General features: G+C 44.4%; 1 protein-coding gene across 1 annotated transcript; it reads left to right on the plus strand.

The window, feature by feature from the left end:
• Positions 1–735: 735 nt before the first annotated feature.
• Positions 736–19,822, plus strand: LOC115113484 (insulin-like growth factor-binding protein 2-B). The gene is made up of 4 exons (XM_029641214.2): positions 736–1,188; positions 12,453–12,610; positions 18,196–18,336; positions 19,377–19,822. The coding sequence occupies exons 1-4, from the start codon at positions 825–827 to the stop codon at positions 19,554–19,556; spliced, it is 843 nt and encodes a 280-aa protein (XP_029497074.1). The 5' UTR covers positions 736–824; the 3' UTR covers positions 19,557–19,822.
• Positions 19,823–23,114: the final 3,292 nt, after the last annotated feature.

Genomic DNA, 23,114 nt, shown 5'->3' on the forward strand with positions numbered 1-23,114 from the left:
TCCTTCACTTCACAATTCATTCCAGATAGGTAACCCGCTGCCCACACATATGTATGTACACAAACATGCTATCTTTGTCCCCCTTGAGTCAACAACCATTGCTCTCAACGGTGGCCAAGAGATACAGACACCCTGTATGGGTTTACATAAGCCTGTTTGGTGGATAAGCACAACAACCGCTACTCGCTACCAAGAAATCAATGGGACGTACTGGGGAGGGAGAGACATTTTTTGGGGGTCCAAAAGGCACATCTTTAATTAAGTGTCAATGAACATGCGAGAAATGGAGTGGTCACGTCAGAGACACTCAGCACACGCTGTAATATTATTTTGTATGCTTGTCATTTAAACATACTCTTATGAAGAGCAAAAATGATCTTGACATAATGGCTGAATCGCATGAATGCTTAGGATAATTTTTCACTAGGGACAGCAGTGCAGCCTAAGATAAAATATAATGTTTTCTTATTAGAGATAATATCATTAGAAAGCACACAGCAGGCTCTTGCTATTATAGAAGCATGGATATTAACACACAAGCACATAATTATTCAAATATTGACATTGTACAATTTGTTCCTTCAATAATTTGTAATCCACAAACGTTATGTAAGAGACAACCCACTACTAGATGCATGTAGTCACCTTCGATTCTGACATACACTATCAGAAACATGACAGGTGATAGGACCCTGAGGCTTGCACCACTGGGTCTCTCTCCTGTTTGCTATGCTAACACAGATGACAGTTGCACTTTTGGACACAACGTTTACATCCTTATCTTTTCATGTTACTCTTTAATAAACAGTACAGCTAGAGGCAGAATGGTGCTATATTTTAGCTGCGGTTTGTTTCTGCTTACGTTACTTGTTCTGCCGGGCCTAATGCTCGGGGACTTGGTATTTTATTGTCCGAAATGCACTGCGGAGCACCAAACTGCATGTCCTAAGCTCGCCACCAACTGTACTGAGATAGTCAGGGAGCCGGCCTGTGGCTGCTGTCCGGTGTGTGCCCGGTTAGAAGGTGAATTCTGTGGCGTCTACACACCGAGGTGTTCCACAGGGCTGCGTTGTTATCCCACTGTAGATTCAAAATTGCCCTTGGAGCAGCTGGTTCAGGGGTTAGGGCGATGCTCACAAAAAGTGGACACAGTACCCAACCGCACTGAAGAGCACCGGGACACGAGTGGTAAGTAACTAAACTGTCACTAAGGTTATCATTAATTTAGGGTAAGTATTCTGTGTTATACATAGGGTACATAGTGTTTTGGTTAATCGTGTCACATGACCTGGATTTGAACCTTTATTTTAAGCCTTTTCCAGAAATGAGAATTAGACAACAAATTACAGCATTTGTCTGAGGATGGTGCTGAACCATCTGATATAAAAACAAAAGGGGACAGTTTAATGAAAATGATTTAAATAAAGAGTAAAACCCAGGTCATGTGACATGATAAACCAAAACATAGTGTGTGAGTTATTTAATTGGCCACAAAGGTCTCCACACAATGAAAGTGCATGGCATCTGCTAAATGTCATGTCACATAACCTGGTATCATACGGAATATATATTGCTTCTCTGGGTGTTTCTATCATAATTAGATCAGCAATATATCTGTTGTCTTTTTTAATGGCTTCCATTGTTAAGCAGCATGCAAAAATTCCTTCATTAGTTGTAAATGGCACCAGGCCAGAGGCAAAACATGTATTTTGTTTCTCCAAACCAAAATATGTGTTCAAATGGGTCACTATTGATATCTGGGAATAAATGTTGACATGGTATGTTTGGACTAACTGGTAGATACTATTGATATTTGAGGCAAAACAAGCTAACCTCTTTTATCAAACTTCTTTTTTTTCATACCATTTTGTTTCTTAGAGAGTAGATCAGCTTTAATATTGCAGAAAGATTGTACCTTCCATCAATGTAATTGTCTGCATCATTTCCAATCCCCCATAAAAAAACATGTTGAGTGGAGGATGGGACTAAAAACAAACAAAAGATAACTACTGTAAATTATACTGTGTCTGTAAAATGTATATACTGTAGTATGTAAAAGCTGGAAGTAGAAGCCTAAGAGTTATTGTCCATTCGTTTACTCCAATAAGGGGAAAATAAGTACCAAAATATATATCTCTTAACACCATCAAGATTTGATTGATTTTTGTCATATATTTTTCAACTGTGCTGTGATGTTTCACAAAAGTTCTGAACCTTTCTAGGCTCATAGATTCTACAGATTTTTGCTAAGAGTATTATTATATTATTAATCGATTGACTATGACTTTTTAATCACCCAGCAGTGCTATTTGCAGAGTTATCTCCAGGTAAATGTTGCAATTATTCAGCCATTCCTGAAGTTGCGACCTAAAACAAGCTACATATGGACAGTACCAAAAGAAATAATGGAATAATTCTGTCTCATAGCAGCAACATCTGCAGAGCTGGGGTTGTTATATCACCCATAAGTATAACATTCTATTGGTTGTGAGAATTTTGGATAATCATTTAACAAGAATTGAAATAGAACATTTTTAAAGTTTCGAATCCAGCGTTGCTTTGTGTATCAGTTCATAGACCATGTGCCATGGAATCAGTACATTGAAAATCTCTTCCCAATTATTTTACAATCTATATGACACAGCTGTCAATTTTTGGGTCCTTAAATGAAACTGGTCTATTTTTTTTTCTTTAGCACAATTTTCTTTAGCCAATGATGGTCTTTAATGCAGGGTCATCAGACAAGTTCCCTACTTTCTCCCCTTTCCACTTTCCTCTTCCATTTTTGCTGTAATGCTGCAATTAGTTGGTTGTAATGTTGGGTAGAGCAGACATTTCCATATATTGTTGTTTGCTGCATGTGACATAACTCCACCAGTCCTATTATGACATCATTTACAAAGATAATACTTCTTTTTTCTTTCAAAAATATTGTTTTTTTTTTATCCATTAGTATATATATTTTGTTGAACTGCTAATCATGTTTGGCTGACCCCATTTCTCCCATTTCTTTAAACGGAAAGTAAATGTTTAACAATTTCCCCCCTTTTCTAGTTCCCAGAGCAGAGGTCAAACATGAATACTGCTGGCAGTAACTCTGTGCCATCTGACATACAGCATACCCTTCACATCACATTTCCATTTCATGAGCCAGTCAAGTGTACAGAGGTGCTATCAGTTGTCTTTTACTTGAGGGGAAATGTCCCAGATCTACCACCTTGGGGCTCTCTACTTCCTCATTAATTAGTTAGCACGTCATACACCCATACAGAGTATTCCTCTTTTCACCCTCCATCGTGTGTTTGTTTGATAACAGTTGCTGTTATTGGCATGACATCACATCTTGTAGCAAATTGAAGAGCTGCATGAACTCATGCACCATGTGCTTTCGTTCCCCAATACACTCAACAAAAAAACTTGAGAGTACACACAGTACACCGTTAACTCAATGGTTTCACTCATCACCTTAAAGGGATTATGTGCTTGGATGGATATTTAAACCTTTGTCCTCATCTGCCTGAGTGCACATTGCACAGGCTGGAGCTGCATTCAGTCTCTCAAAGACACTGTTCTGACACAAAAACTTTCCCAGATGTGGAAGAGTTAATAGTGGCAGTTTGGAAGCAATCAAATCCATGTTCCTGTTGTTGCTCCATGACTGATGTTTGACTATAAGTCTGTTTAGGGTTGCAAAGTTACCTGCATTTTACCAAAGTTACCAGAAACTTCAGTACCTTTTGGTAACGTAACTTTGATAATTTATAATTAAATAATTGCACATATAGTATTCATGTATTATATTTGTGTCTATGTTGTCCATGAGTTTCTAGTAGATTGACCATATGGTTGAAGAGGAAATGACCGAACTCATTTTTAAAAAGCATGTCATCAACAATGATTATTATTTTAAAATAAAAATGCAACTCTTCCAAATATTGTATTTTTTTCACAACTGCCACCAGTTTGACGCCAAAATATTGACAACAAACACATATTGACATAGTAAAATAAATACATTTGTAAAACAAATGCATAAAGGATATTTGATGCTGAAACCCTCCCATTAAACACCAATGGTATTCACAAAGTTCATGGTTTGTATTTAGGATAATATTTTACAGCTTTGGCTTTCTATTGTTTATTTAAAAATCATCTTATTTAATTATTTCATATATATTTTACTTGTGATAAAGCCACACAGAGGAACAGAAAATTCTTACAGACACCTGTGATAATCTGTAGTACCTAACAGGACCACTAGATGTCTTGTGATAAATTACAATCCTTGAAAGATACCAAAATTCTGATAGTTTACTGGTAAACTGAGAATGTTTTCAATAATACACCCTCTCTTGCAACTCTAAATCTGTTACCTATTTTTGAATCTCTATTTTCTCTCTTTCTCCTCTCAGTGTGTTGTCTTTGGACTGGCATTGCCCTTGTAGCCCTGCAGGTAATGGTGTGCTCAGACTTGGTGTGCTCAGACTTGGTGTGCTCACACCCCTACAGGTGTTTTATTACTGTGTGTGTGTGCGTGTGTGTGTGCGTGTGTGTGTGTCTGTGACAGAGCGAGAGATAAAGATAGAGAGGGAGGGAGTGCTCTGGGTGGAAGCTGCATTTTGGTACATGTGACCCTGAAGACACACCCTTTAGGTGGATAAAGAACTCCCTTTTCCAGGAAGGCAATCAGCTGATGTTCTCCTTAATTGAATGCCTTTAGCTTTACATTGAACCTGTTCTGAAAGGAGAAGCTATGGGCCAGGAGAGTTGAAAAAGGTGGTTTTCTAAACTAATCAAATACTGTATTTTTAAAGACAGAGCTCACAATAGTCAAAAACGGCAACTTGTTATCATAAGTTAGCCTATTTTAGCACATCCTAATATTGTTCATCAGACTTCCTCCCAGTGCTCAGAAGGTCTGGTAGGCCAACACTTCAAACATGGCCTTTGTTGTGCCAGTGGAAAATTCTGGAAAATGTCCATAAGCTAATATAAAAAGTCAGGGAGAAGGTCCAGATGCATAGCCATTGGCTTAACACTCATCAATCATCTCCCACAACACCTCCCCTGTCTTGTGTATGTCTGTGTATGTTTGCCTTTTCTGTGCTCGTCTGATGCAACATGGAGATTTCATCAAATTTAGCTTGCTGTTTGAGTCCATTGTGTCGTTTTCTTTTTAGGGTTGTTAGTTTTCCCAACGATTCTGGCACATATTGATCACAGATTTGGATGATATATAACCAGCAAGGCTGCTGTATGAAGCTAGCTAGAGTTCAGCCACACAAGTAATGTTGAATGAAAGTTTTTGCTAGCACACCACATGTTTCTGATTCACAGTCGTGTGATTCGCTATGTTCAAATAATGACAAATACTTAAGTTCACTCCCATATAGGACACCTTTTTGTTTATTGGTGTTCCAGGCTCATATGCACAATTAGCCCGGGGACAAGGTTAGGCACATCATGACTATTCCCGCAGGATAACTTTGTGTGACTTTTTGTGAACTTCCTGTGATTTATTGCAAGTTTTTTTTTTTTACAAAAAGTAAGCCACGTTGCAATTGACACATACGACAGCCATGCCTCTCCTTCCCTTTGGAATAATTGCTAAGTCATCAAATACAAGACTTCTGGACTTTTGACTTTGAAGAGTTGGAAGAAGCAGCAACTCTTCTAATGTTCGGGGTTTTTTGGCTCGACAAAACCTACTCAATTATTTAACTTGTTTGAAGTGGTTTAGCCTCGAGTGTAGCCTAATACTGTTTTAAGTATGGACATTTCCTTGGCAGACAAAGAAGGTTTTATTTGGAACATACTGTAGTTACCACATTTTGAGAGCACAGTTCTACTGTAAATGACAACCACTATCGAGAAAATAAACTAACATCGTAAATGACATTGTAAACACTGTATATTACTCACTCTTAGTATATTGCTGATGTGAGCAGTGAATGTGTACCCAAAATCATTCAGAAAGTCCCCAGTTCAGATGACTTTCCACAGGTAAGATGCAGTTTCTATGGCCAAGACTGGATCACCACGAGTGTTGCAAAGTGACTTTAACAAGCTGAAACGTGTATATTTCTGTTTGAAAAGTGTAATTTCAACAGCTTCTGCCACAGTGCATTTTAGCATTGAATCTGGGTCACCTTTATTTGGACTGCCAGAACACTATACTCTCTACTGCTGAGTACATTTTGACCTGGCATTTTAACAGCCATCCCTGACATTTTGAGGAGAAGCATACTGAGTAAAGTCATGCCAAACTAGATATGAATACCCCCTCTCTCATTCCCTTGTTCTCTTTCACGCTCTCTCTCTCTCTCGCTCTCTCCGACTCTCCCCCTCTTTCTCTCTCTCTTTCCGACTCTTCCACCCTCACTCTTGCTCTCTCTCAGACACTCGGGCACGGTCACTGTACTCTGTATGAATACCTTTGTCGAGTCATCGGGTTGCTCTCCCTCCCGGGAGTGATTTAATGTCTCAAAGCCATACTCCTCAGTTTGTGCCTCCCTAATTACAGATAAGAGTTAGTGGAGTGAGACACACACACACACGCTCACACAGTGCCCCCGGCAGGTAGTTCACCTCCCCTGAGAAGGCAGGCAGAGAGTCCTAACTCAGCAAGAAAACCAGACTAAAAGTGCTTCCATTCTGTGCTCACTTCCCGTGACGTTTCGCTCCTTAGTAAACAATTTAGTCACCAGTGTTCTCTATTAGAATAGCAACATCCAGCTAAGTTATAGACATAGTTTCTGGGTGTCAAAAAATGAATGGGAAATGAGTGTAAGAACATCAGAATGGAGACATTGTGTAATATTGAGCTTCCTAAACTGCAGTGTTGGTGTCACGTCCTGACCTTAGTTCCTTTTTTATGTCCCTATAGTAGTTGGGGTGGTCAGGGCGTGAGTTGGGGTTGGTCAGGGCGTGAGTTGGGTTGGTCAGGGCGTGAGTTGGGTTGGTCAGGGCGTGAGTTGGGTTGGTCAGGGCGTGAGTTGGGTTGGTCAGGGCGTGAGTTGGGGTGGTCAGGGCGTGAGTTGGGGTTGTCAGGGCGTGAGTTGGGGTGGTTAGGGAGTGAGTTGGGGTGGTCAGGGCGTGAGTCGGGGTGGTCAGGGCGTGAGTCGGGGTGGTCAGGGCGTGAGTCGGGGTGGTCAGGGCGTGAGTCGGGGTGGTCAGGGCGTGAGTTGGGGTGGGCAGGGCGTGAGTCGGGGTGGGCAGGGCGTGAGTTGGGGTGGTCAGGGCGTGAGTTGGGGTGGGCAGGGCGTGAGTTGGGGTGGGCAGGGCGTGAGTTGGGGTGGTTAGGGCGTGAGTTGGGGTGGTTAGGGCGTGAGTTGGGGTGGTTAGCAATGTTTTTCAATCTCTCGGTCCCTGCTTTGATGCACCTTTACTGACCTTGCCTTCTGGATGATAGTGGGGTGAACAGGGAGTGGCTCGGGTGGTTGTTGTCCTTGATGATCTTTATGGCCTTCCTGTGACATCGAGTGGTGTAGGTGTCCTGGAGGGCAGGTAGTTTGCCCCCGGTGATGCGTTGTGCAGACCTCACTACACTCTGGAGAGCCTTACGGTTGTGGGTGGAGCAGTTGCCGTACCAGGCGGTGATACAACTCGACAGGATGCTCTCGATTGTGCATCAGTAAAAGTTTGTGAGTGCTTTTGGTGACAAGCCGAATTTCTTCAGCCTCCTGAGGTTGAAGAGGCGCAGCTGCTCCTTCTTCACCACGCTGTCTGTGTGGGTGGACCAATTCAGTTTATCCGTGATGTGTATGCCGAGGAACTTAAAACTTACTACCCTCTCCACTACTGTCCCGTCGATGTGGATAGGGGGATGCTCCCTCTGCTGCTTCCTGAAGTCCACGATCATCTCCTTTGTTTTGTAGACGTTGAGTGTGAGGATATCTTCCTGACACCACGCTCAGAGGGCCCTCACCTCCCCTGTAGGCCGTCTCGTCGTTGTTTGTAATCAAGCCTACCAATGTAGTGTCGTCTGCAAACTTGATGATTGAGTTGGAGGCGTGCATGGCCACGCAGTCGTGGGTGAACAGGGAGTACAGCAGAGGGCTCAGAATGCACCCTGTGGGGCCCCAGTGCTGAGGCCTAGCGTCTCCAGCTTGATGACAAGTTTGGGGGGTACTATGGTGTTAAATGCTGAGCTGTAGTTGATGAACAGCATTCTAACATAGGTATTTCTCTTGTACAGATGGTTTAGGACAGTGTGCAGTGTGGTTGCGATTGTGTCATCTGTGGACCTATTGGGGTGGTAAGCAAATTGGAGTGGGTCTAGGGTGGAGGTGATATGGGCCTTGACTAGTCTCTCAAAGCACTTCATGATGACGGAAGTGAGTGCTACGGGCGGTAGTCGTTTAGCTCAGTTACCTTAACTTTCTTGGGAACAGGAACAATGGTGGCCCTCTTGAAGCATGTGGGAACAGCAGACTGGGATTAGGATTGATTGAATATATCCGTAAGCACACCAGCCAGCTGGTCTGCACATGCTCTGAGGACGCGGCTGGGGATGCCGTCTGGGCCTGCAGCCTTGCGAGGGTTAACACATTTAAATGTTTTACTCACGTCAGCTGCAGTGAAGGAGAGTCCGCATTTTTTGATAACGGCCGTGTCAGTGGGACTGTACTGTCCTCAAAACGAGCAAAGAAGTTGTTTAGTCTGTCTGGGAGCAAGACATCCTGGTCTGCGACTGGGCTGGTTTTCTTTTTGTAATCTGTGATTGACTGTAGACTCTGACACGTACCTCTTGTGTCTGAGCCATTGAATGGCGACTGTACTTTGTCTCTATACTGACGCTTAGCTTGTTTAATTGCCTTGCGGAGGGAATAGCTACACTGTTTGTATTCGGTCATGTTTCCGATCACCTTGCCCTGGTTAAAAGCAGGGGTTCGTGCTTTCAGTTTCGAGTGAATGCTGCCATCAATCCACGGTTTCTGGTTTGGGAATGTTTTAATCGTTGCTGTGGGTACGACATCGCTGATGCACTTGCTAATAAACTTGCTCACCAAATCAGCGTATTCGTCAATGTTGTTGTTTGACGCAATGCGGAACATATCCCAATCCACGTGATCGAAGCAATCTTGAAGCGTGGAATCAGATTGGTCGTACCAGCGTTGAACAGACCTGAGCGCGGGAGCTTCCTGTTTTAGTCTCTGTCTATAGGCTGGAAGCAACAAAATTGAGTCGTGATCAGCTTTTCCGAAAGGAGGGCGGGGGAGGTCCTTATATATATATATATAAACACTTTTCTCCCTCGCTAGCTTTAAGCACCAGCTGTCAGAGCAGCTCACAGATTACTGCACCTGTACATAGCCCATCTATCATTTAGCCCAAACAACTACTTCTCCCTCTCCTGTATTTATTTATATATTTTGCTCCTTTGCACCCCATTATTTCTATCTCTACTTTGCACATTCTTCCACTGCAAATCTACCATTCCAGTGTTTTACTCTGTATATTGTATTTACTTCGCCACCATGGCCTTTTTTTTGCCTTTACCTCCCTTATCTCACCTCATTTGCTCACTTATTTTTCTACTGTATTATTGACTGTATGTTTGTTTTACTCCATGTGTAACTCTGTGTTGTTGTATGTGTCGAACTGCTTTGCTTTATCTTGGTCAGGTCGCAATTGTAAATGAGAACTTGTTCTCAACTTGCCTACCTGGTTAAATAAAGGTGAAATAAAAAAAATAAATAAAAAATATGCATCGCGGAAGTTAGAATAACAGTGATCCAGGGATTGACCAGCCCTGGTAGCACAATCAATATGCTTATTGAATTTAGGGAGTCTTGTTTTCAGATTGGCTTTGTTAAAATCCCCAGCTACAATGAATGCAGCCTCAGGATATGTGGTTTCCAGTTTACATAGAGTCAAATAAAACCAGCTGGCTGTACCGACTCCGATAGCGTGTCTCTATTGAGCCATGTTTCTGTGAAGCAAAGAACGTTACAGTCTCTGATGTCTCTCTGGAATGCTACCCTTGCTCGGATTTCATCAACCTTGTTGTCAAGAGACTGGACACAGCTTGACCATGTGGTCATACAGATTAGGCATGTTATCAACAATAGATAAGATCTTGCTACCATGGTAAGGTAAATACCTGTCTTTGTGGGAAAATCACCCTGATTAACTCTTCAGTCATATCCCTGTTTACCTTGGTGCTTATGGTCTTGCCTACACGTAGTGAAAAGTGATTGAAATCATTTGAGAAAATAATGTTACAATTTATTTGGAATGGCAAGCCAAAATTAAATGGGCCTATTTATAAAATGAATATGAATAGGAATTCATATGAATTCAGAAGGCAGAAATGATTAAATATTAAAGCATTAGACCTCTCTCTAAAGGCTTCAGTCATACAAAAGTTATAATTAATTTTCTAACAAATTAGTAAGAATGTCTCACGCCATGTTCAAGAATGGCCTTTCCTCTTTATTCAGATTACAAACTCTCACTTTCAGTTATTTGAAAAGAAAAACATCTCCCAAATATTGCTATTTTTAGAACAAGGGAAAGAAATTTGGTTGCAATTTCAATTTAACCAGAGATTACAGAAAAAATAACACAACAATAATAAAACAAATATACCAACTGATAAAAAAACATAATACTTTAATTAACAAAAATGTATTAAAAAAGAATCTTCATCAATGATATCATAAATAGGACTAGTGGAGTTATGCCACAAATGCAGCTAACAAAAATGTATGGAAATGTCTGCTCTACCCAACATTACAACCAACTAATTGCAGCATTACCGCAAAAATGGAAGGGGAAAGTGGAAGGGGGAAAATTATTATACAAAATTCTTGCAACCAATAGATAGTTATTTATATGGGGGATACAACCTTCCCAGTTCTGCAGATTTTGCTGGGAAAAGACAGAATCATTAGATCATTTGTTCTTTTTGCCAGACACCCATTTTCAGGTCTTGCCATAGATTTTCAAGTTGATTTAAGTCAAAACTGTAACTCGGCCACTCAGGAACATTCACAGTCATCTTGGTAAGGAACTCCAGTGTAGATTTGGCCTTGGGTTTTAGGTTATTGTCCTGCTGAAATGTGAATTCATCTCCCAGTGTCTGGTGGAAAGTAGCCTGAACAAGTTTATCCTCTAGGATTTTGCCTTGCTTAGCTCCATTCTGTGTATTTTTCATCCCGAAAAACTCCCCAGTCCTTAACAATTATAAGCATACTTTATTTTTTTATTTTACCTTTATTTAACCAGGCAAGTCAGTTAAGAACAGATTCTTATTTTCAATGACGGCCTAGGAACAACTGCCTGGGTTAACTGCCTGTTCAGGGGCAGAACGACAGATTTGTACCTTGTCAGCTCGGGGGTTTGAACTTGCAACCTTCCGGTTACTAGTACAATGCTCTAACCACTAGGCTACCCTGCCGCCCCATAACATGATGCAGCCACCACTATGCTTGAAAATATAGAGTGGTAGTCAGTTGTTGTATTGGATTTGCCCCAAACATAACACTTTGTATTCAGGACAAAAAGTGAATTGCTTTGCCACGTCTTTTGTAGTATTACTTTAGTGCCTTGTTTGCAAACAGGATGCATGTTTTGGAATATTTTTTAGTCTGTACAAGCTTCCTTCTTTTCACTCTATCAATTAGAACTGTGGAGTAACTACAATGTTGTTGATCCATCCTCAGTTTTCTCCTATCACAGCCATTAAACTCTGTAACTGTTTTAAAGTCACCACTGGCCTCATGGTGAAATCCCTGAGCGGTTTCCTTTCTCTCCAGCAACTGAGTTAGGAAGGACAACCGGTATCTTTGTAGTGACTGCGTGTATTGATACACCATCCAAAGTGTAATCAATTACTTCACCAGGCTCAAAGGGATATTCAATGTCTGCTTTTTTTTTTACCCATCTACCAATATGTGCCCTTCTTTGCAAAGCATTGGAAAACCTCCCTGGACATCTGTGTTTGAAATTCACAGCTTGACTGAGGGATCTTACAGATAAATGTGTGAGCTACAGAGATGAGGCATTCATTTAAAAAGCATGTTAAACACTATTATTGCACACAGAGTTCATGCAATTTATTATGTGACCTGTTAAGCAAATGTTTGCTCCTGAACTTATTTAGGCTCGCCATAACAAAGGGGTTGAATATTTTAAACCTTCTCATTTTTTATTAAAAGGTAAACATGTCACACTTTTGACATTATGGGTTATTGTGTATAGGACAGTGACAAGAAAATCACCAATTAAACTCAGGATGTAACTCAACAAAATGTGGAAAAAGTCCAGGGGTGTGAATACTTTCTGAAGGCACTGAACTAAGCCTTTGTGTGTGTGTGTGTGTGTGTGTGTCTGTGCCTGTGTCTGTGCCTGTGCGTGTGCGTGTCTGTGCCTGTGCGTGTCTGTGTCTGTGTCTGTGTCTGTGTCTGTGTCTGTGTCTGTGTCTGTGCGTGTGCGTGAACCTATAGGGGAGCTGCCGGGCACTGAGGGCCCCACTATGAAGAAGCCGACCAGGATCTGGATATGGTCCAAAGATATGGCTCCAAAGCAGGCCCAGAACGAGCTCAAAACCAAGATGAAGACCAACAACTGTCCCGAGGAACCTAAGACCCAGCAGCCCATGACGGTCAGGAAAAACCATTACAAAAAAAAAGAAAAATACGTCTTTGTTCACATCTGCTATTCGAGAGATGCAATTCAGAAACTTAATGAGCATTAGTATTATCGAACTACATAGTTTAGCTCTAAGCGTTGGATTTTGGTAGGGTTAACTCATTCTAGAACTGTGTCATAGGAGCCTCCCTTCCTCACTAAACATGCTGCTGTGTAATTTGATTACAGTATAGAAAGTGGTATTTGTAATTCAACTATCCGTAGTTTATTGAATACTGGCCTTAATGCAGAGGTCAGTGGTGACCCTGGTCGGCATGGTATTTGGTACGGCAGTGCCCTCGCCTGGACACACGCTGGCACGCTCACACAGATTGTTATTTATTCAAATAAATGATTCAGATTATTTATTTTAATACTGCAATTGGTATAACTGTTGCGAAATACCGTCAAAAATAGACAGCATTTTGACCATCAATACATTTCTATTACAAAGTATAAGTAGTACATTTACATTTAAGTCATTTAGCAGACGCTCTTATCCAGAGCGACTTACAAATTGGTGCGTTCACCTTAAGACATCCAGTGGAACAGCCACTAGTAGCCGAGTTGTGGGTTTGCAGAGGGACAACTAATCTGAAGAACCACTATTTTTACAGCCTGCTGGAATGGTTAAAGATGGATTTTCTGTTTCCGTGAGTTGTCAGAGTATGAGGTAGATAGTGAGATCATCATTTTCTCCAACTAGAGATTAGAAGACTTGTTAAGTTTAGAGGAGTCTGCTTTTTCTACATTATCCTTCCCTCAACAGAATGTGTTAGAACTATGCATCCATATGGTATTGTAAGATCCAAATAAGATCGCTGACAGGCCATGCCCCACTCCTCCCAGGCCAAGCCCCACTCCTCCCAGGCCAAGCCCCACTCCTCCCAGGCCATGCCCCACTCCTCCCAGGCCAAGCCCCACTCCTCCCAGGCCAAGCCCCACTCCTCCCAGGCCAAGCCCCACTCCTCCCAGGCCATGCCCCACTCCTCCCAGGCCAAGCCCCACTCCTCCCAGGCCAAGCCCCACTCCTCCCAGGCCATGCCCCACTCCTCCCAGGCCAAGCCCCATTCCTCCCAGGCCATGCCCCATTCCTCCCAGGCCAAGCCCCACTCCTCCCAGGCCAAGCCCCATTCCTCCCAGGCCATGCCCCACTCCTCCCAGGCCAAGCCCCACTCCTCCCAGGCCAAGCCCCACTCCTCCCAGGCCAAGCCCCACTCCTCCCAGGCCATGCCCCACTCCTCCCAGGCCAAGCCCCATTCCTCCCAGGCCATGCCCCACTCCTCCCAGGCCAAGCCCCACTCCTCCCAGGCCATGCCCCACTCCTCCCAGGCCAAGCCCCATTCCTCCCAGGCCAAGCCCCACTCCTCCCAGGCCAAGCCCCATTCCTCCCAGGCCAAGCCCCACTCCTCCCAGGCCAAGCCCCACTCCTCCCAGGCCAAGCCATCAGAGGACACACTTTGACCCGCTATGATGCTTGTCAGATACACTACTGTACAATATAGAGCAAACCTACAGCCATCAGCTCTGTTACGCTCCGGCACATGTCATACAAACCTTCAGCTCTGTTACTCTGGGAACCTGTCATACAAACCTTCACCCCTCCGCTCTGTTACTCTGGGAACCTTTCATACAAACCTTCACCCCTCCGCTCTGTTAAACCTTCAAACCCCACCCTCCGCTCTGTTACTCTGGGAACCTGTCATACAAACCTTCAGCCCTCAGCTCTGTTACTCTGGGCATCGGTCATACAAACCTTCAGCCCTCAGCTCTGTTACTCTGGGAACCTGTCATACAAACCTTCACCCCTCTGCTCTGTTACTCTGGGAACCTGTCATACAAACCTTCACCCCTCCGCTCTGTTACTCTGGGAACCTTTCATACAAACCTTCACCCCTCCGCTCTGTTACTCTGGGCATCTGTCATACAAACTTCAGCCCTCAGCTCTGTTACTCTGGGAACCTGTCATACAAACCTTCACCCCTCCGCTCTGTTACTCTGGGAACCTGTCATACAAACCTTCACCTATCCGCTCTGTTACTCTGGGAACCTGTCATACAAACCTTCACCCCTCCGCTCTGTTACTCTGGGAACCTATCATACAAAACTTCAGCCCTCAGCTCTGTTACTCTGGGCATCTGTCATACAAACTTCAGCCCTCAGCTCTGTTACTCTGGGCATCAGTCATACAAACCTTCAGCCCTCAGCTTTGTTAATCTGGGCACCTATCATACAAACCTTCAGCCCTCAGCTCTGTTACTCTGGGCACCTGTCATACAAACCTTCAGCCCTCAGCTCTGTTACTCTGGGCACCTGTCATACAAACCTTCAGCCCTCAGCTCTGTTACTCTGGGCACCTGTCATACAAACCTTCACCCATCCGCTCTGTTACTCTGGGAACCTTTCATACAAACCTTCACCCCTCCGCTCTGTTACTCTGGGCACCTGTCATACAAACCTTCAGCCCTCACCTCTGTTACTCTGGGCACCTGTCATACAAACCTTCAGCCCTCAGCTCTGTTACTCTGGGCACCTGTCATACAAACCTTCAGCCCTCAGCTCTGTTACTCTGGGAACCTGTCATACAAACCTTCAGCCCTCAGCTCTGTTAATCTGGGCACCTGTCATACAAACCTTCAGCCCTCAGCTCTGTTACTCTGGGCACCTGTCATACAAACCTTCACCCCTCCGCTCTGTTACTCTGGGCATCTGTCATACAAACTTCAGGCCTCAGCTCTGTTACTCTGGGCATCGGTCATACAAATCTTCAGCCCTCAGCTCTGTTACTCTGGGAACCTGTCATACAAACCTTCAGCCCTCAGCTCTGTTACTCTGGGCACCTGTCATACAAACCTTCACCCATCCGCTCTGTTACTCTGGGAACCTTTCATACAAACCTTCACCCTCCGCTCTGTTACTCTGGGCACCTGTCATACAAACCTTCAGCCCTCACCTCTGTTACTCTGGGCACCTGTCATACAAACCTTCAGCCCTCAGCTCTGTTACTCTGGGCACCTGTCATACAAACCTTCAGCCCTCAGCTCTGTTACTCTGGGAACCTGTCATACAAACCTTCAGCCCTCAGCTCTGTTAATCTGGGCACCTGTCATACAAACCTTCAGCCCTCAGCTCTGTTACTCTGGGCACCTGTCATACAAACCTTCACCCCTCCGCTCTGTTACTCTGGGCATCTGTCATACAAACTTCAGGCCTCAGCTCTGTTACTCTGGGCATCGGTCATACAAACCTTCAGCCCTCAGCTCTGTTACTCTGGGAACCTGTCATACAAACCTTCAGCCCTCAGCTCTGTTACTCTGGGAACCTGTCATACAAACCTTCAGCCCTCAGCTCTGTTACTCTGGGAACCTGTCATACAAACCTTCAGCCCTCAGCTCTGTTACTCTGGGCACCTGTCATACAAACCTTCACCCCTCCGCTCTGTTACTCTGGGCATCTGTCATACAAACTTCAGGCCTCAGCTCTGTTACTCTGGGCATCGGTCATACAAACCTTCAGCCCTCAGCTCTGTTACTCTGGGAACCTGTCATACAAACCTTCAGCCCTCAGCTCTGTTACTCTGGGAACCTGTCATACAAACCTTCAGCCCTCAGCTCTGTTACTCTGGGAACCTGTCATACAAACCTTCAGCCCTCAGCTCTGTTACTCTGGGAACCTGTCATACAAACCTTCAGCCCTCAGCTCTGTTACTCTGGGAACCTGTCATACAAACCTTCACCCCTCCGCTCTGTTACTCTGGGAACCTGTCATACAAACCTTCAGCCCTCAGCTCTGTTACTCTGGGAACCTGTCATACAAACCTTCACCCCTCCGCTCTGTTACTCTGGGAACCTGTCATACAAACCTTCACCCCTCCGCTCTGTTACTCTGGGAACCTGTCATACAAACCTTCACCCCTCCGCTCTGTTACTCTGGGAACCTGTCATACAAACCTTCACCCCTCCGCTCTGTTACTCTGGGAACCTATCATACAAACCTTCAGCCCTCAGCTCTGTTACTCTGGGCATCTGTCATACAAACTTCAGCCCTCAGCTCTGTTACTCTGGGCATCAGTCATACAAACCTTCAGCCCTCAGCTTTGTTAATCTGGGCACCTATCATACAAACCTTCAGCCCTCAGCTCTGTTACTCTGGGCACCTGTCATACAAACCTTCAGCCCTCAGCTCTGTTACTCTGGGCACCTGTCATACAAACCTTCAGCCCTCAGCTCTGTTACTCTGGGCACCTGTCATACAAACCTTCACCCATCCGCTCTGTTACTCTGGGAACCTTTCATACAAACCTTCACCCCTCCGCTCTGTTACTCTGGGCACCTGTCATACAAACCTTCAGCCCTCACCTCTGTTACTCTGGGCACCTGTCATACAAACCTTCAGCCCTCAGCTCTGTTACTCTGGGCACCTGTCATACAAACCTTCAGCCCTCAGCTCTGTTACTCTGGGAACCTGTCATACAAACCTTCAGCCCTCAGCTCTGTTAATCTGGGCACCTGTCATACAAACCTTCAGCCCTCAGCTCTGTTACTCTGGGCACCTGTCATACAAACCTTCAGCCCTCAGCTCTGTTAATCTGGGCACCTGTCATACAAACCTTCAGCCCTCAGCTCTGTTACTCTGGGCACCTGTCATACAAACCTTCAGCCCTCAGCTCTGTTACTCTGGGCACCTGTCATACAAACCTTCAGCCCTCAGCTCTGTTACTCTGGGAACCTGTCATACAAACCTTCAGCCCTCAGCTCTGTTAATCTGGGCACCTGTCATACAAACTTCAGGCCTCAGCTCTGTTACTCTGGGAACCTGTCATACAAACCTTCAGCCCTCAGCTCTGTTACTCTGGGAACCTGTCATACAAACCTTCAGCCCTCAGCTCTGTTACTCTGGGAACCTGTCATACAAACCTTCAGCCCTCAGCTCTGTTACTCTGGGAACCTGTCATACAAACCTTCACCCCTCCGCTCTGTTACTCTGGGAACCTGTCATACAAACCTTCAGCCCTCAGCTCTGTTACTCTGGGAACCTGTCATACAAACCTTCAGCCCTCAGCTCTGTTACTTTGGGCACCTGTCATACAAACCTTCAGCCCTCAGCTCTGTTACTCTGGGAACCTGTCATACAAACCTTCAGCCCTCAGCTCTGTTACTCTGGGAACCTGTCATACAAACCTTCACCCCTCCGCTCTGTTACTCTGGGAACCTGTCATACAAACCTTCAGCCCTCAGCTCTGTTACTCTGGGCACCTGTCATACAAACCTTCAGCCCTCAGCTCTGTTACTCTGGGCACCTGTCATACAAACTTTCAGCCCTCAGCTCTGTTACTCTGGGCACCTGTCATACAAACCTTCAGCCCTCAGCTCTGTTACTCTGGGAACCTGTCATACAATGCAATCATTTATTTGCTGTATGGTGCTGACTTGAATGTATAAATTCAACAGTCATGGAGACAACTTGCTGCCATAACAGACAATAATATCTTACAGTAGGCCTGCCTTGTGCTGCTGATGGTCTATTTCTGAACTTTTTTATTTGGTCGGTGCTATTCAGGGCCCTTGTGCACAGGAGCTGGAGAAGGTGATGGAGGAGATCTCCAAGATGAGCTTCCATGATAACAGGGGACATGTTGATAATCTGTACCAACTCAAATTCCCCAACTGTGAAAAGATAGGCCAGTACAATCTCAAACAGGTATGTCTCAAATCGCACGCACGCACGCACGCGCGCACACACACACACACACACACACACACACACACACACACACACACACACACACACACACACACACACACACACACACACACACACACACACACACACACACACACACACACACACACACACACAGGGTAGAGGCACAGTGTGTGTGTAAAAGTATACCCCCTTACCCCCCGCCCTCACCCACCCTAAGCCCGAGAATGGGGTGATGTTTTTAACAGTTACAAGGTAATATTTGCAGACAGACTGTGGCAAGGCATTGGGAAGATTTCCACACTACACCAGTCAAAACATTGGTTACCAATGATAATTTTCTCAGTTTCCTCTGCAAGCTTGTCTTTGTTGCTGGAACGACCCACTTATTTTTAGAATGTGGTCAAAACAATGATATGACATATCTGTATTCTGAACATACAGCATCAAGGCATCTGTCTGAAGTTGTAAGAGAGAGAAAGAATGAATGAGGGCATTGTTTTGATGACAAAACCCCTCGGTTCCCAGGGCTCAAAAAATACTGCACCTCCAACAACACTTAATCGTTCGGTAATCATCTTGTTGCTCTGGTTAATACTGTAAGTGTCACTTTTTGTTCTTTCTCATTGAAGGAAAAAATGAAGTGTGTTTTTGGCTCTCTCTCTCCTCCCCTTATGTCCCTATCCCCCGGATCCAGTCCCGCGCAGTAGAGTTATGACCTCATTCTCGGGGTAGAGAGGAGGGTCTCCACAGGGAGGATGGGGAGCAGGGGAGGGGTGGTTGACACAGGGGGGATGGGGGGCATGACATGAGGATGGGCTGTTATTGGGGGGGGGGGGGGGGGAGAGCCTCACCCCTCCATCTCACCTCATCCCGGCCAATCCAAACGCAAACGCCCTCCTGTTACGTCGCCCCCACCAGCCCCCTGAAAACGCCCCATCTGACTGGATCCAGGGCCTCATTAACCCTCCACCTCTCTCCATCACCCCATCGTCCTCCTACCCTTTTCTCTCTCATTTTGCCCTTGTGTGTTCCAGTGCCACATGTCCACCCACGGTCAGCGGGGAGAGTGCTGGTGCGTTAACCCCTTCACGGGTGTCCAGATCGCCCAGTCCACCAAGGTGCGGGGGGACCCCAACTGCAGCCAGTATGTGGATGAGCAGGGGATGGAGACCGGAACACAGTCCACTGCCGTCCTGCAGATGGCAGAGATATAACAGCACTTCACTCACACACAGATACCCCCCCCCCCCACCCACAGTGGAACGGTCCAAATTGACTGACAGCTGACATAGTTGTCATGTGCATGGGTTTCTTTCAATGTAGCTGTTGCCTGTCCCTTGCCCACTAAGATGCAAAAGAAAGATAAACTCGCTAAAGGTGCTTTAACAAAGTACTGAGTAAAGGGTCTGAATGATTATGTAAATGTGATATTTCAGTTTGTTATTTTTGATACATTAACTAAAAATTCTAAAAAACTGTTTTTGCTTTGTCATTATGGTGTATTGTGTATAGATTGATGAGGAGAAAAAACTATTTAACAATTTAAAAACAATTTAATACATTTTAGAATAAGGCTGTAAAGTAACAAAATGTGGAAAAAGTCAAGAGGTCTGAATCCTTTCCGAATGCACTGTATTTGCCTAAAACTCAATTTTTTTGGAGAAATGGGGGGTAAAATAATATACGTTTCTAAAACTCTCATCCCTATGGAACGAGTGCAACCAAAACAATAGTCATCTCCAACACAGCAAAACGTTTAGTCAAAACAAATTGTGAGCCCTGGCTACACACCGACCAAACACAACACACAACCTATTGACTGCCCACCATTGAAAGTCAATCAGCAATCAAGTTGTCCTTACCATGGACATGTCTGATTTCAAGGGGGAAACTCTTGCAATATTCGTAGCAACTTTCCTCTCGTGATTTTCCTCAGTGGAATGGCCTCAGGGAAACGAGTGGCAGCCACATGATGGTCAAGAGAAACGGTTTTCCCCTCTTTGCTTTGGGGAAAGGACCAACATAATCCACCAGAACCCTGCTGAAAGGGTTGTGAAAAGCAGAAACAGACTGCAAATGTGCAACCGGTAACAGCTTGGTTCGGTGTACCCATCATCTGGCAAACGCGATGATTTACAGTAAACCATAACATCCTGTTTCAGACCAGGACAGAAGAAGTTACGCAAAATACATTCATACGTCTTGTTGAGCCCAAGACTATGGGTCTTGTTGAGCCCAAGACTATGGGTCTTGTTGAGCCCAAGACGGCCATACTACCATTGTGAGCCAACCTCAGTATCTCTTGTCAAAGCGCATTTGGAACGACTTGAGACACACTGGGCCAATTAGACCACCATCTCTGTCAAAGTAACCCACATGAACTTCATCAAGCTCCTCCTCTGGATCTATATCAGAAAAAAAGAGGGAAGAGGGAAACCTTTTTACTCTGCTCAGCAATCAAATGCTTCCTAGTCATCGAAGTATCGCATGTAGGTACCCTTTCTTCCTTCAGTGGTCCTACAAACTCGCACACCTTTGACTTGCTACTTGCAACTTTCTTAGACATAGTATGTGTAACGGCACATGTTGGGAACAATCTAGGGTACTTTTCTGATAACCCATCAGGTTCCTCTACTCTGGGTTCCTTACAAATGACAGGATTTGGCACGACCTTCTCTCCAGCCAAATCATTTCCCAAAATGAATGAGACCCCCTTCACCGGTAGGCTAGGCCTCACTCCACTGAACGAGACCCCCTTCACCGGTAGGCTAGGCCTCACTCCACCGACAACGGAAACACACATAAGATCAGACTCGAGTTCCACAGTTTGTTCTTTCTAACAGGCAGTAATGACAAGCTGGTGGATACGAAAAAATGATCTTTATCTTTGTGTACTGTAGAAATGGATTAAAATCTTGCAGTATTAGGTGAGTTCTCTGGATTGCTTCTTGCGTAGGGATTACTACTGGGTGCTTTGTTTGTGTAGGGATAACTACTGGGTGCTTTGTTTGTGTAGGGATAACTACTGGGTGCTTTGTTTGTGTAGGGATAACTACTGGGTGCTTTGTTTGTGTAGGGATTACTACTGGGTGCTTTGTTTGTGTAGGGATAACTACTGGGTGATTTGTTTGTGTAGGGATTACTACTGGGTGCTTTGTTTGTGTAGGGATAACTACTGGGTGCTTTGTTTGCGTAGGGATAACTACTGGGTGCTTTGTTTGCGTAGGGATTACTACTGGGTGCTTTGTTTGTGTAGGGATTACTACTGGGTGCTTTGTTTGTGTAGGGATAACTACTGGGTGCCTTGTTTGTGTAGGGATTACTACTGGGTGCTTTGTTTGTGTAGGGATTACTACTGGGTGCTTTGTTTGTGTAAGGATTACTACTGGGTGCTTTGTTTGTGTAGGGATAACTACTGGGTGCCTTGTTTGTGTAGGGATTACTACTGGGTGCTTTGTTTGTGTAGGGATAACTACTGGGTGCTTTGTTTGTGTAGGGATTACTACTGGGTGCTTTGTTTGTGTAGGGATTACTACTGGGTGCTTTGTTTGTGTAAGGATTACTACTGGGTGCTTTGTTTGTGTAGGGATTACTACTGGGTGCTTTGTTTGTGTAGGGATAACTACTGGGTGCTTTGTTTGTGTAGGGATTACTACTGGGTGCTTTGTTTGTGTAGGGATTACTACTGGGTGCTTTGTTTGTGTAGGGATTACTACTGGGTGCTTTGTTTGTGTAAGGATTACTACTGGGTGCTTTGTTTGTGTAGGGATTACTACTGGGTGCTTTGTTTGTGTAGGGATTACTACTGGGTGCTTTGTTTGTGTAGGGATTACTACTGGGTGCTTTGTTTGTGTAGGTAGGTTTATGTGTCAACACAAACTCATCTGCAAGACATGCTTGTTGTCTTGCCAACTCAACATGCCTATGTGATTCTGTCTTCATAATTTACGGAACTGTTGTCTGTATAACTCTGGGACCACTCGTAAGCCCGAAGGATAGCTGCTTAAACAGTGTCATAATCTGAATTCTGGTCAAGAGATAAAGTAGCGTACACTTTCTGAGCTTTTCCCACAAGAACACTTTGAAGGAGCAGTGACTAAATATCTCGTGGCCATTTTAGGGATGTGGCAATCCCCTCAAACTGTGTAAAATATACGTCCACCTCCTTTTTTTGTTGAAAGGCGGTACAAGTCAGCTGTTTCGACCAAGATCAAACTCTGTTGAGGGTGCAGGATTGCTTGACTGGATGGCCTCTCTTGTAATCGAATGGAATTTTCAAGTCTTTCTTGTTTGGCTGCACACTCATCTTGTCTTTCCCTGTGCTGTAGTCTCACCTCATGTTTTCTTTCCCTTTCCTTGTCTTCAAGTCTTCCTTGTCTTTATTTCTGTTGGTCCGTTATTGCCTTTAGTTCTACCTTTCGCAGTAGCACGTCTATGGGGCTCACCCCATTGTCCGTAGTGCTAATTTCATCAGCCTCTCTCTCTGAGAGGATTTCCTCCTCCACCAGAACAGTACCGATCAACTCTTTGATTACTGCTTTTGGATCACCAGATGCCACTGATGTTATAATGCTTTGCAAAAAAAGAGCAGATTCACCTTAGTACTTTTATCTAGCATCTCCCATTTAGGCTTTTCTACAAAGGCTTCCAACTTAAAGTCCATGGCTTTGTTATTTATAAGCTTGTGTGTTTATGCAACTTTCAAAAATGATTCCACCGATCTTATAACCCCTCAAGGTGGATGTCAGTGACATAAACTCTATCTCAAAGGT

Source organism: Oncorhynchus nerka, linkage group LG3 (genome assembly GCF_034236695.1).
Source record: "Oncorhynchus nerka isolate Pitt River linkage group LG3, Oner_Uvic_2.0, whole genome shotgun sequence".
NCBI lineage: Eukaryota > Metazoa > Chordata > Actinopteri > Salmoniformes > Salmonidae > Oncorhynchus > Oncorhynchus nerka.

Excerpts from the sequence above, each read along its gene's own strand:
- LOC115113484 (XM_029641214.2), top strand. The coding sequence starts at position 825 with ATGGTGCTATATTTTAGCTGCGGTTTGTTTCTGCTTACGTTACTTGTT. Across the intron at positions 1,189-12,452 it reads AGAGCACCGGGACACGAGTG|GGGAGCTGCCGGGCACTGAG; the intron begins GTAAGTAACTAA and ends GTGAACCTATAG. Across the intron at positions 12,611-18,195 it reads AGACCCAGCAGCCCATGACG|GGCCCTTGTGCACAGGAGCT; the intron begins GTCAGGAAAAAC and ends GGTGCTATTCAG.